This window comes from Clarias gariepinus, chromosome 4 (genome assembly GCF_024256425.1).
Source record: "Clarias gariepinus isolate MV-2021 ecotype Netherlands chromosome 4, CGAR_prim_01v2, whole genome shotgun sequence".
NCBI classification, from domain to species: Eukaryota; Metazoa; Chordata; class Actinopteri; order Siluriformes; family Clariidae; genus Clarias; species Clarias gariepinus.
The window spans coordinates 33,591,423-33,605,877 of record NC_071103.1 but is presented as its reverse complement, the minus strand read 5'-3'; the positions used below and the strand labels follow the sequence as shown (position 1 = coordinate 33,605,877).

Here is a 14,455-nt window from a genome sequence, read left to right as displayed (position 1 = left end):
CTATCCCCTTTCTCCACACTGCTATCATGTGGATGTCATCTCGGACGCCATTTTGTCTCAGAGCTGTTTTTCACTGTATTGGACTGTAAAATCTCAAATTTTCGAAATTAGGATTATTCACCATCAGGACAGCTTTACAGGAGAGACATTTTCTATCATCATACTCCTGGACTGATTCTTTGAAACCTGTAAGGCCTGGATTTTAGACATTTTATACATTCACTTACACACTGAAACTATTGTATATATTTGTAAGTATTGGTATCTGGTGCACGGCAGTGTCAATTTTTTTGTACAATACACATGAGCTATTTCCGTGATTTGTTCACATCTACAAGTGTTCGTACAACCGCGGTCCGTTCATATCTCGAATGTTTGTAATTCAGGGACTTACTGTATATGAATTGTTATACAAAAGAATCACAGAATATTTTTTCCCCCACCATTTCTACTAGATTTAGTAAGTCTACATAGTCTAAAACCTGTGAGAAATAACGCTGCTTGAGACAAATCAGGCAATTAACATTAGTGCTATTGAATGGAATCGACTTGGAAATCACTGTGCGCAAAAATCAAATCAAATCGACAGTCTACCTGTGACTCTCGGCTCTAGTGGACTGAGCGTTTTACCGCCCCGAGGTGTGTGCGTCTGGAATCAATTCGCCATTATCCTGACTAAGCTAAAGCGATTAATGAATTTTATTTACTGTAACAGATTAGACGTGCTTCAGATAGGTCGACAGCGAATTAGGACAACGTTTAGTGTAGTGGACAGCGACATGGGTCTGTTTTATATTAGAGCTGACACTGGGTGAACTTCAGACCTTACAAATGCGCACGATGTGTGCTTCAAAGCCCTTGGCTCATTTTCGTGTAGCTTTGAACCGCCTGTCAGCTAGGATGACTTACATTTGGCTTTATATCCATCAACCTGCTGCAGGTTTTTTTTTGTTTTGTTTTTTTAGGCGGCATGGTGGTGTAGTGGTTAGCGCTGTCGCCTTGCACCTCCAGGGTCCTTGTTTGGTTCCCGTCTCTCTGTGCATGGAGTTTGCATGTTCTCCCCGTGCTTGGTGGATTTCCTCCGGGTACTCCAGTTTCCTCCCAAAGTCCAAAGACATGCAGATTAGGCTAATTGGTGTTCTCAAAGTGCCTGTAGTGTGTGTGAATGAATGTGTGTATGTGTGTGTGCCCTGCGATGGATTGGCGCCCTGTCCAGAGTGTACCCGCCTTGTGTCCTAAGTCTCCTGGGAGAGGCTCCAGGTCCCCGCGACCCTAAATACTGGATTAGGCGGTAATGCCGATGAGTGAGTGAGAGAGCGAATCCCCTGTTTTTGCGTCCTTCATTTTTAGTTTTTGTTTTGTTGTTGTTATTTTTGTGCTTGGTTTTTTTTTGTCTTTTTTCAGCACATACAGTCAAATTTGCAATCCGTATATGTGTGTGTGCGTGCGTGTGTTTGGGACATGAGCACTCTCTTTTTCTTTCCTGTTAACCTATTAGGCTTACCATCTGTCTTTTCTCTCTCTCTCTCTCTCTCTCTCTCTCTCTCTCTCTCTTATTCTGTCACTCTTTCTTGCCCCCATACCCCCTCCTTATTTCTCCCTTCTTTACTGTATGTCTCCTTCTCCTGATTCACTCCGAGGCTGTTTTTCTGGCTGTCGACTTTCGCTTTTCTTCGGCTTTAAATTGTGGTGTTCAAGGCTTCTGTTTAATGCAAAATTATGTGCAGTACCTTGGAAATGCCGGAAAAATTTATATTTTTTTCTCCATTCACATCATTATGTAAAGAGGAGTGATGTGATGTCCCGCCGCTCAGACATGGGAGTGAAGTCAAATCCTGGATGACCCTGAGCTCTAATGCTGTCTTTTCTATACCAGGCAGGATCTGGAAAGAAAATCCTGTACCGGACACGTGTCCGAATACTCTCCAAAGTCAATAAATATTGTATTTACTGTCTCTTACCTGTCCCGTGCTCTCCATACACAGCTTCACCAGTAATGACCGGTGGCATGTGAAGGGTAAGCACGCCCGAACTAATTTCCCCACAATCCTCCGGTGCGTTTTTGTCTCATCTGGGAGCCCTTGAAGTCGGTGTAGTGAATTGTATTATTGGAACAGGCTCTGAAACGGCAGTGCGTTCCTCTCGAGCAAAGCATAATGTCCACGCTGGACTGATCCCACACGCTGAGAAGAAAGGGACTGTGTTCCAGAATGACTGTCAGGACTGAAAATTAGATTTTTTTTTTTTTCACCTTCATGTTTGAAGCATATAAGAATGGATCAAGAAATATCATTAATACAAACTAGTAGAGACGGCGTTATTTATTTATTTATTTATTTATAACTGAAGCTCTAGCGTTTTCAGTGGGGCCTGTCCTGAGTGCTGTTGTGTGTTGTGTCTCATCTCTTTTATTTTTTTTAGGACGTACGCCCTGCGACGGGTTCGTGATGCGTTCAGAGAGAACCGCAGTGTCGAGGACCCCAAGGTTCAGGAGCAGCTGTTGAACAAAGCACGTGACAATCTGGCCATCATCCAGAGACAGGTACCACCTCATTTTAACAAAGAATAAATACACAACACAGTACGAGCTGACACAAAGCGCTCTCTCTCTCTATCTCTCTCCCTCCAAATCCTTTTAAATCCCTCTATCCTCTGAAGGGATCTAACAGCAGCTAGCACGGCTGCTGCTGTTGTTTCAGAAACATATTGATGAGTAACCGCTGTGTCCCACCTGTCCCCTCCTGGCAGGCGTCCGTTCAGCGAGCCCAGCGAGGGCGGGGCCTTCCTGTCAGCCTTTTCTTATTTTTTTATTTTTCATTTTGTCCCTTTTAACCGGCCCAATCAGGTGTAAGGGCTTACTTTCTTACGCCACAACTTCATGTCTTACTCATCCCTACAGTACGTCCTCTGTGAGTTTGGTCCGCTTTATTACCGACGCTTCAGTTTTATAGTCAGGTTCCCTACAGGCCTTGAATATTTTTGGAAGTGCTTAATTTGCCAAAAAAAAAAAAAAGAATCCTCTCGAAAGGTCAGAAAATTAGCCTGTAGGGGGGAAAAAAGTTCTTGCTGTATATATTGAAAATTTGGAATGATAAAGTTCTGTCTGACATTTCAGGTGTTTAAACGAGTTATAAATATAATGTTTATGTACCGGTTAATATGAGGGGTGTTTCTTTTTTTAAATATATATTGTTTAGAAGTGTGCAAGTATAAAGGTGAAAGGGTTGACCTGACGGACGCAGTGTGGCTATGGCTCAGCATCTTCGAAATGTCAAGGGTGTTCAAGTCAAACCGGGAATTTTGATTATTTATTATATAATCTCGTGATAAACTGTTGCACTTATCCCAGTGTTTCACCAGTGCTTGGACACCATCAAGGTCTGAAGATTAATTGATGATCAGACTGCCTGCTTTACGTCTGGCCTCCCATGAACTCCTTTAATGGCTCAAACTTGTCGAAATGGCTTGGAGCCACTGTACAGGTGGATGTGGCAATAAATCAGGACAGAGTTCCTGTAATGAGCAAGTGGTGTTGGTGAACGATTGTGTGTACAGTTCACACGGACAGGGGGGTCTCTTCCGCAAGTTGGCGACATCATGTTTAAGGATCAGGCTACCCACCAGCTAAATGTTCACGGGAACGACGGCAGCATGCACCGAGCCACTTCAATCAGGATCGTCATTCATGGATGTACCGCCTTCTTTCAAACGTTTTACTGAACATCAGTCACGTCAGTCAGTTTTATACATTCATTTGCAAGAAATGTATTCACAAGTCTCGGTTTGACTTGAACGCCCCTTGGTAATAGAATAAAATAAGATTAAAGTATTCTTATTGGGTACGTCCATTATGTAAATTAGAATGTAAGAAACTATAAAGCTTTGGTTTGCTTTATATCCATTTATATCTCTTTAATTTATTAATTTATTTTTGGCATGTACTCTATAACATGTTCTCAGCAAAACTCAGATACCTTATTTCTACAGAAACATCATCAGCACTGCGTTGATACTACAGGGGTTAGTTGTTGTTCTCGTATCTTAGAAAGAGGATTTGCAGTTATTCCACACTGTAACATTTAATAAACAAAATAGCATCTCTAGTACATACTGTATCTTAATCATAATTAAAAAAAAAATTAAAAGCACCCTTCCTCATGCATTTTTGTTTTTTTACTTCATGAAGATGTCATTTACAACCTGTTTTTTCCTTTTTCCCCACCACTATGCGAATCAATTTTTATCCATTTTTTTTTATAACTCTGCTTTTGGTGCTATATCTTTAATTTATGATTTATGTGCAATTATTTCCTGAAATTCACGTTGCACTGTATCTGAGACCTGACCTTATTTGACCTGTAGGCCGGTAGGCACATTGGAATTAGCCTAATAACACACTCATGTGTGTGGACACACATACACACACACTCAACACTGTGTGTCAAAGTAATTCAGACGTTTTTTTCTGAAACTAAACTAAAATATGGCAATAATTACATTAAACATGCTGTTTCTTACTTTCCTTATGCAGAAGGCAGAATTAGAGCTTAAAAGCATTACGAGCTTAAGAATGATAAAAAATAATAATGATTTTTTAAAAATTATCCGCAGGTCCTATTACTTTATGGGGCCTTAGGCACATCATGTGCAGAATAATTAGGTTAAGCATATTAGTCCTAATGTTTTATTGTTTATTAAAAAGTATTTAAAAGTCAGCACAAGTGGTTTTATTGGTAATAGTATTTCTTTTAATGTTACAGTTCATTGCTTTTTATATACATATGCAATATTCGGTGATAATATTTTAATATAATGAAGGATCCCTGACTAAAAGAACATTTCGAGAAGTCCTGTTTTGAATCTGGGTGAAATTTTTTTCCCCAGCGTCGCCGAATCACGCTTAAATATCACACAGACCCTCTCTGGTTTCTGTGCACATATGTGAGCCCACAAGTTGCAGTGACTAAGCGCTCCATCACTACAAGTGTCTGATGTCCTGAGTATTCTGTGCGTGTTCCTGTCATCTGTTGAGGCTTTATGTGTGTGTGTGTGTGTGTGTGTGTGTGTGTGTGTGTGTGCGTGTGAGAGGGAAAAGGAGTATGTGTAGGTGGCGCACACGCTCCTGTTGTCAGAGCGCAGCAGTACACTAAGCAACGCCGCTGTCTTTCAGAATCTTGCTGTGAAGTCAGACACGGCGATTTCTGGTGGACGCAGGGCCCCTCTGCCTCCCTCACGCCCCGTCCGTTCTGTCTCCTCTCACACACACGCATGTGGGTCTTGCTGTGTGTCGTGACCGTGCCAGGACATATGCCACCCTCTACCCACGCTGTGCTTTAGAGGGCACAAGATGGGCACAAATATACCTCCGGCTCTTAAAAAAGAGTACATGTCGAGAGATATATATGTGTGTGTGTGTGTGTGTGTGTGTTTGTGTGTGTGTGTGTGTGTGTGTGTGTCAAGAATATGATTGTTTTTATATGCCAAAAGTGTAGCTAATTTATGACGATGTAGTATAGGTTAGTGTTTGGGTCAAGCATGAATGTCACAAATATGATTTATAACAGTAACGTCTGAGATTTGTAGAAGAATTGTCTTCAAAATCTAGATTTTATCAATTCAGTTATGGTTATAGTGTCATGTGACAGGTCTAACTGTAATGTGCAGGTTATACTTAAATATTTTTAGGATCATAAAGTCCCGGTTTGTTAATAAAAGTTTTTTAAAGTATGCACACACTGTAGTTGAGGGACAATGTTTTGTCCTCGCATAAGGACACCGGGGTCGATGGTCGAGTGCAAAAACCAGCACAAAAGCCTCGTCCTCGAAATAGTTTGGCTGTATATTCAGCAATCATTATTTTTCTTTTATTCGCTAATTAAGCACTTGACTGAGAAGGCAGAAACTGTAACAGCGCGTTTTTTTTTTTTTTTTTGTGTGTTTTGTTTAGGCTTACAGTGCGTGCGCTGCATGGTGCGCTCGGGTCAGCAAGCTTTCTGTGGGAAAATATATCTAATCTAAAAGACGCTAGGATCCCAGATGATCATTTCATCAAGCATCTGGCCATAAACATTGCTCACTACACCGCCGCGCAATTATTTTTAATGAGATTTTCGGAGAAAGATACAGTACAGTCACAGGATTGACAAATGCTCGCAACAGCCGGTCTGTAACCTACTTGTCAAATGTTAGAAATCATCCCTTTTTTTTTCTCTTTTCAACAATAATTTATTTTCAGTTACCACTTTATTACCTTCAGGGTAACGGTGAAGTGAATCCAAAAACTTGTGTTCATCTTGGAGCACAGGAATACACCATGGAGGGGATGGCAGTCCATCACCGTATTTTACATACGTAATACACTCCTTTCTTTTCTGGCCTATAGATATTTTTCTACAAGATTAAAATTCTTTGCTGGAATACTAAAACTTTCTTTCGGGTGTTCCCGTCAAGGGGTCGCCACAGCGGACCGTCCGATCCGCAAACACAACTTGGCACAAGTTTTACGCTGTTCCGGGCTTGGGATTGGCACTGCGTGTATTGGCTGGGTAGTATGGGGTGTGGCAACTCACCGACCACAAGCCTCGAACCTAAAGCCTAAGCTACCAGAGCCCCTTTTTTGTTTTTATTTCCCCACAGGATGTCGAAGACATTTGCCAACTAAGAAGTTTCTCTTATTGGATAGATCCTTACCCTGGGCTACTAACTAAGTACCATTTAACTTTACTAACCCTTACCAACAAAGGGATTTTTTTATACAGTACTGTATATTCACACACCTGCTCACTATTAGGAGCGATTTATAGACACTAACTCACCCACCAGCCTGCTTTTGGGAGGTTGAGGGATATCCAAGAACAACCTACAAACCCTGACTGGGTTAAATCCGGGTAAAGGCTTCTTTTTATCAGTGAGATAAAGGGTTAGCAGACTCTAACTAGTGTTTAACTAGCCAGCTATCTATTCGAAAAGCAGTTACTGTTTAACAGCACCGCCCTGTGCTGCGTTGTGCTTTGAACACTTTAACACTTTATGATTTATAAGATAACCCCCTCCAGGAATGCCTAGGGATATCAACAGCTTAAGTGTGCTATTTTGCAATATTGATGTGTCCGCTCTTTCAGAATGCACTTTAGTTAGTGTAACGAGTCTAAAAATCTGCAGCCGCGGGTAGCAGCCCGTGCCACAGCAGAGCATCTCAGCGGGAAGCTGCTCCAAATAGAGTCCCTAATGGACTTCATGTTAGTTTCCAATCAGGCTCTGCTGTATTTTCATCTGACCCATGGTTTTTCTAATTTTGACATGTTTACCAGCACCGATTTCTCCGAAGTTTTGACCGTAACTTTTAAACAGACAGCTGAATAGAGAGAAATAAGAGTCGGAGTTGTGTATTTATTTTATTTAGGCATCCTCGCTAGAACGTGTGGAAAGAACATGATAAACAAGAGCGTATCTGAGCTTTCAGCAGCGAGTCAAGTCTAATTGATTCACGTCGTCTCGACTGTCCTCCTTTTTGATTCATTTTTATGCCGCTCGCTCCCAGCGGAGCAGCGGCGGTATATTTCCGTAAAGCAAGAACGAGTCCGACTTTTGGCAGCAGCGGTAAATCTGGCCATGGAGAGTTGAAGGACTGTAGCATCGTGCGTAAGTATGTTACCTTGTTATATAATCAGTTTAATGCTGAGGGGAAGCCTTAGTCATTTCTGGATACCAAAATAATGGTTATTTATTAGTTACTTATTTCTCAGAATTGTCAAGCTTGTTGTTTTGTATTTAACTGTTGAGGTTTGTGCGGAAATACCAGAAGAAAAATGATCCAATCATCCAATCCAAATTTAAGGTTATTCATTGGTCGTGGCTTCAGCAGCTGGACCGAAGGCCTTAGACATTTTACTACCCATTAGTGTAACAGTGGGTGACTGTGGAATTAACTAATCTTGATTTCCAATGGATATGACTATTTTGTGGGGAAAAAAAATCCCTTAAGGCTTTTAAAGAGGCCAAGATCTAGCACTCTCCACACGTGTACAGACTAATAACGAGCCGATCTTGAGGCATGCAATCACATATTCTAGTCTCTGAATGTTTAAGATCCTAATTCTTGAGATTCTTTAATTTTTTTTTTATTAACAGATGCTTATCATATAATGGAAAGCTGTCTTAGTAAATAAAAAACAACATTTGAAACGATAGAAATATCTGATTTTTTATTTTGAGATCAGAGTAAAAGAGCTTGTTAAACATTTTTATAGATTACTTTTTCATCAACAGGTGTTTTTATAAGGGCTGTTCATGTCAATCTGGGACATTTGATTGTGCAGAAAATAATTATGAGAGTTGAAACTCCCTTCACAGTATTTCTCTGTATAATCTCCAGTTACACCAATGCACTTGTCCCAGTTTCTCTAGTGCTTGTAAGGCAACAAAGTAGAAAGTTTTCTCAGTACGCAGGGGCGGTGAGAGGACTGTCTGTTTCATATCTAAAACACTGGCCTCCCAGGATCTCCTTTACATTTACATTTAGGCATTTGGCAGACGCTGTATCGAAGTTTTCCATCATTGGATAGATTCTTACACTGGGTTACCAGGTTACTAATAAAGTACCATCAGTCAAACACTATTGGGATGTTTTGTTTTGTTTTGGTGTGGGTTGAATGGCACAAACATGTGGAAATAACTGTACGGGGGATGTGGCAATAACTCCCAGCCGAGTTGCTGCAAGAAAAATGATGTCGGTTTCACTGGTTTCACAAAACCAGTCCAGGAGCAAGATGATAGAAAATGTCTGTCCTGTAAAGCTGTCCTAAAGGTAAATAATTGTAATTTTGTAAAATCCTCAACAAAACACAGTTCACAGTCATAAACAAAATGGCGTCTGGGATTCCCCTTGCAATTTAAAGGCGCAGAGACAACACTGTTTCATTTCACATAAGATATCCATTTTCTTAGGTGCGATTACGATTCTTGGCATGGTGTGGAAAAAGGGGGCATTGAGTATTTGCGGCGAAGGCGTATAAGACTCACTTTGTCGGACTTAAGAACAAATCGGTGTTACGAACGTAACTCGTTCATAAGTAGGGGTTTAACTGTATAGATTTTTAATTGTTCAGACAATGTGCGTTTAATGAGATAAAATGTAATCCATTTATGTTAACCATGTAAACCAATTATGTTATATTACCCATTTTACCCCCGCCCCCTCCCCCTGTGCAAAATCGACGAAGTGAAATAAAAAAGTTAATCTAAATCTGAGTGAAATGTTTCTAGTCTTATTAACTCCCTAGTGGACAAGGATTTTGATTTTGGTCTCATATATGTGAATGGCACTTAGGAGGAGGGTATGCTGTGTCTCATAACGAGCAGCATAAACAGTACATTTTTCATTTTTTGCACCGTTGTATATCGACTACAACTGCTCATTTATATTCATGGCACATTTCGCAAACACACCCAATGCATGTTAGTATCCCTGGCTGATCTCATGTTTCTTTCATTATTCCGGTAAAGAGAATCTATAAAATGCATCCTAACTTTATTTATACTTTTTTTTTCCTTGTGTGTCTGTGGCATCACTAATTAAATCACTCCATGGCACGCTGTCAGTCTTTTCTTAAAACAAAGCAGGGCTGGTGAGTCAATTAGATTTACTGCCGTCATCCTCGAAAATAGCCTCGATCTTGTGACAAATGTTTACATGAAAAGCACTACAGCTCTGGGTAGTGTAGTTTCCAACTGGACTGGATCAATATGTCTTAAATAACGGAGATATTAAAGGGAATATGATGGAAATTAGTCATGTTCTTTAGGTCAGATATGCAACCTGATGATGAGGGAATCATGACGGTGATGATGATGAAGTGTCATGAAGCAAACAGAGATAATCCTGTGTCATCTGGTGGTGATGAAGGGCTTGCCAGAAATTAGATGATAGAGGTCAGACTTTCTGGAATAGTTCTTGCAAAAACAGTATTATTCTATTGTGTATTTTAGGGATGCACCGAAATTTCGGCCGCCGAAAATTTTCGGCCGAAATAGCATTATCGGTTTCGGCCGAAACGTAAGAAAGCGCCGAAAATAAAAGCCGAAATTGTTGCCACGCCTCTCCCATCCTCCCGTCTCGTTCGCGCTGTCATTACGCATCAAACACGGAGTATGTCGGCGGTTTGGAAGCACTTGGAAGCAAGTTTTGTTATTGTTAAACAGCCTTATTACTGTTATTTATTATCAATAAATTTTAATTGCTTATTAATTGCTTAATAAAGTTTGATTGCTTAATTAATTTGTAGTTTTTTTAATACAAACAAAAAGAAAATATTTTAAACATGTTTTTTAATGAAGCCATTTTCGGTTTCGGTATCGGTTTTCGGCCAAGTGCATCCAAAAATTTCGGTTTCGTTTTCGGCCCAGAATTTTCATTTCGGTGCATCCCTAGTGTATTTCCAAAACCCATCAAGCACCATGAGGAAACTGACTCTCATGAAGACCCTCCCAGGAATACGGAATCAAAACTTTCCTTGCTGCAAGTGAATTTAAAGTTACCAGCCTCAGAAGTCACAAGTTAACAAACAGCACCTCGGATTAGAGCCGTTATGAAGCTTTACAGATTAAAAGTAGCAGATACATCTCAATATCAACTGCTCAAAGGAGATTATTGCATATTTTGGCCGTCTTCAGTATTGCTTAAAAGTGTAGAAGGAAATAAAACTCAGGAACGATCATAGCGTTAGAAAGTGATCCCAAACTTTTGAGCGGTAGTGTGTGTATATGGTGGTTATAAAAAATAATAATAATAAATGGATTGTCAAGTCTCTGACAGCTCATCCCATATTAATGCAAACCACATTTATTACTACAGTATGGCCCATTGTTGTTGTTATTATTAAAAGCTTTTAAATCAGCTGTTTGCTCATCTCGCTGCACTGTTATTTCATTTCTTATTCATGAGAAACGGAACAAACCCACTATACACCTATTAATGACTAACGTTCTCATAACCAGTCACACTGAGCAAACGGCATTTAATTATTAATGTAAAGAAGATAAAATACTTCAGCCCTTTTCATGGTGACCATGAGGAACAGAAGAGCGTCTGTTCGATGGACAGGATTGACTCTGACTCCATGCTTTCAATGGGTAAAGACGCACCAGTTTTATATTTCTTTACAGCTTCCTTTCTGTTTTTGCTCAGGTATATTTGCCTCGCTGTACCGGATTTCCTCTTTCTGCAGGCTTTCCTCTCTCAGCGCTTTCCCGGCTCATCTCATGCATACTGATCTCTCTCTCTCTCTCTCTCTCTCTCCTGCACACACACACACACACTGTCCCTCTAGCATTCTCCCTTTAACACCATTCAGCTATTCTTAGAGTTTTGTCTCACCTGTGTGGAGCTGTGAAAATGAATCGCTTACTGACTGAATATTGTTCAGACGATCACAATATTTCTGCTTTCAAAGGTACACATCCACATTTAAATGTTACCTCGTGTTCCTATCTTTCCTTTGTTTCAGTTCCTTTCTTTAATACAGCTGCCATCTTCATTTTTTTCCTCCATCCCTCCATTCTTCCTTTCTTTTCCTTCTTTTCAGTTCTTTTAACTTCTCCTTCCTTTCTTTACCCTTTCTCCGTCTTTTTTTTTCCACTTGCCTCTTTTTTTCTTCTTTTCCAGTTCCTTCCATGTGCCTTCATATTCCTTTGCTTCCCTTCTTTCTTCCTTTAACCTTTTTTACATTCAGTTTCAATGATCACTTTACTTTTTTACTTTTCCCTTCAGTTCTTTTTTCTTTCCTCTCTCCTTCTTTCCCCTTTCAATCACTTCCCTTACTTCCTCCCTGCACACCCTTTTTATTTCCTTTCCCCCCCTCTGAGTTCCTTCTCTTCATGTCCTTTCCTATTTTATCCATTATTTCCTCCTGTGTCCCTCCATTGTCTTTCCAGGGCCTTTACGTCCCTTCCCCACCCCTTCTCGTTGCTTTGTCTTTCATTTCAATTGTCACTTTCCTTTCTATTCTTTTCCCAGTTTTTCTCTTCTCTCCCTTATTAGTCACTTCCCTTTTCTCTCCTTCCTTTCAATTCAACTACATTTTATTTTTATAGCGCTTTTAACAAAGGTCATTGTCTCAAAGCAGCTTTACAAAATGTAAAGAAAATTTATGGAACTGTGCATGAGCGAGAAAAAAAAGTGTTTAGATAATAATGAGATTGTCCCTGATGAGCAAGCCGAGGGCGAAGGTGGCAAGGAAAAACTTCCTGAGATGGCAATAGGAAGACACCTTGAGAGGAACCAGACTCAACAGGGATCCCATCCTCATTGAGGTGATAACGGATAAAAGTTATAGAACGTCATCATGTGTGTTACTGGGAGCTCAGGAGCAGCATGTGTAGATCCAAACCATCATGAAGCAGAATCCAGCTGGAGGTGGTCCTTCTCGGGATGCCTCAAGATCTTCGCAGGGTTGGCATCGGTCTACTGGATCTGGCACAATCTCCAGTTGCCTCGGGATGGGTAGAGACAGGAAAAACAGGTGGAAAAGAAAAGAATTGCCGTAGATGCCATTCAAGATATTAGCAACAATAGGTAGGAGTATGCATTTAGATGTACTGGAGTCCGAGGCCAGATTAAAGAGATGTGTCTTGAGTCTACTTTTGACCTGATAGATCTGGAAGGCTTTCCTTCTCTCTCCTCTTGATTAAGTCCCCTCATTTCCCTTCGTCCCTTCCCTTATGTTCTTTTCCTCCCTCTTCCATTTCCTTTGTTTCCTCTCAATCCCTTCCCACCCACCCGCTTCCTGACTTTCCTGTCTCTTTCCGTCCCTTCTTTTCCTTCTTCTTCCTATCCATTTCCTTTCCTTCCTTTTTTTCAGTCATGTACACAAATCCTTTACTTTTCGTACTTTTTTTTATTCCACAAGTTTCTTTCACTTTCTTTAATTAATTTATTTATTTTCTATATCAAGTTGTACTCTCTCTCATGTCTCCCTTCTGAGTTTGAGTCATCTCAGCTTATTGATTTTGCAGCACTGAATCAAGAGGTCTCATGAATCATCAGGTGTGTTGGACAGATTTGCTCGGTGTTTGGGCTTTAATCACGCTCATAGCCCTGGTCGCCTCTGACGCTAGACTTCTGGTGGGACAGTTCCTCTGCTGATGTCATGAGTGTACACTGGCATTTACTTCCTGAACCGGCGTGTGTGTTCAATCTGTCCCATACAACATGCTGTATAATTAATTTGGCAACCTGCATGGTGGTTTTTGCAGAGGGAGACTCATTTATGCATGCCAGCGTGTGTATCAATGGCTCAGCTTAAAAAAAAAGGACATCATAAACTGTCAGGCATTAATAGTCTAATATCAGTGTGATGTCGTCACATGATGTCGTATGTGGTTATAGTATTCTAGGCCGTTTCTTGTTGTATGCATCAGCTACATCACCATAACTGACTAGTTATCTCTGGTAATGAGATAATGAGCTGAGGTAGTAAACATTTCCTGTAATACGAAAAATGCGTCTCACAATACGGACTATCACTTTAAGAACTCAACTCCAGAATGAATTAAATTTGGAAGCAGAGAGTAGAAGATAAAGAAACCAGGAGGACACGTGAAACTCCACGAGCAGTAACCCGAGCTCAAGATCAAACCAAGCAACTCCGATCTCATCGATTTCCAAAGTCTGACATGCTAGGTTATGCGAGTAGACGGTTTCATCACATTATATCCAACTTAAACACTCTGGTTCACTGTAGGGAACCCTGATCTCTCAGGCAGCAACGGTACCTGCTGTGCCTTTTATTTATTTCTTTTTTTAATAAACTGATTCCAGTAAGGAAGGGAAGCCGAGTCTGGAGAGCAGTGCGGCGTTCGGCTATGCACTGTGTGCTAATGAAGAGGTGTTTGCACACATCTGTATTAGGCATGGATCAGTGTGTGAGACAGGAAAGGCCGATATTAAGAAGTCTTCCTTAACAAGAGCCGGGCAAAACTCACCACTTTTTAATGTCTTTATTGTTTTGTTGTTGTTGTTTTTTAAGTTTTTATTTGTCTCTACCTGATTTATGAAGATTTCATCATTCGAGGTCTCTTAAAGACATATGATATATTTGTTACTGGTAATTCTTGCCTTTTTATTAGTATGATTGAAGGTGTAGTTATTATTATTATCATTATTATTATTATGGATGTTAATGGGCAAGCGTAGTTCAGATGGTTGGAGCCAAAACAGAGCAATCTCTAAGCTATGAAACAGAGCAAACTCCAACACACCCCTTCTCTCTCTCTCTCTCTCTCTCTCTCTCTCTCTCTCTCTCCCCCCAACTCCAGTATATCTGTTTAGTACCCTCGGTTTACCTCTGAGTCTCATCTTGACATTGTTAGTTTATCATATACTTCTCGCAGCTCTTATCCTCGCAGCCTTGGTTCTCTTGGACCTCCAATCACACTACATTCAAACACGCATTCATAC

General features: G+C 40.5%; 1 protein-coding gene across 1 annotated transcript in view; it reads left to right on the top strand.

Annotated features, from left to right (window-relative positions):
- Positions 1–14,455, top strand: part of LOC128519833 (LYR motif-containing protein 4B) — a 51,182-nt gene that overhangs the window by 9,429 nt on the left and 27,298 nt on the right. Inside the window, exon 2 of the mRNA XM_053493726.1 lies at positions 2,422–2,542. Within this exon, the coding sequence (XP_053349701.1) occupies positions 2,422–2,542 (121 nt within the window). The remainder of the gene's footprint in view (positions 1–2,421; positions 2,543–14,455) is intronic.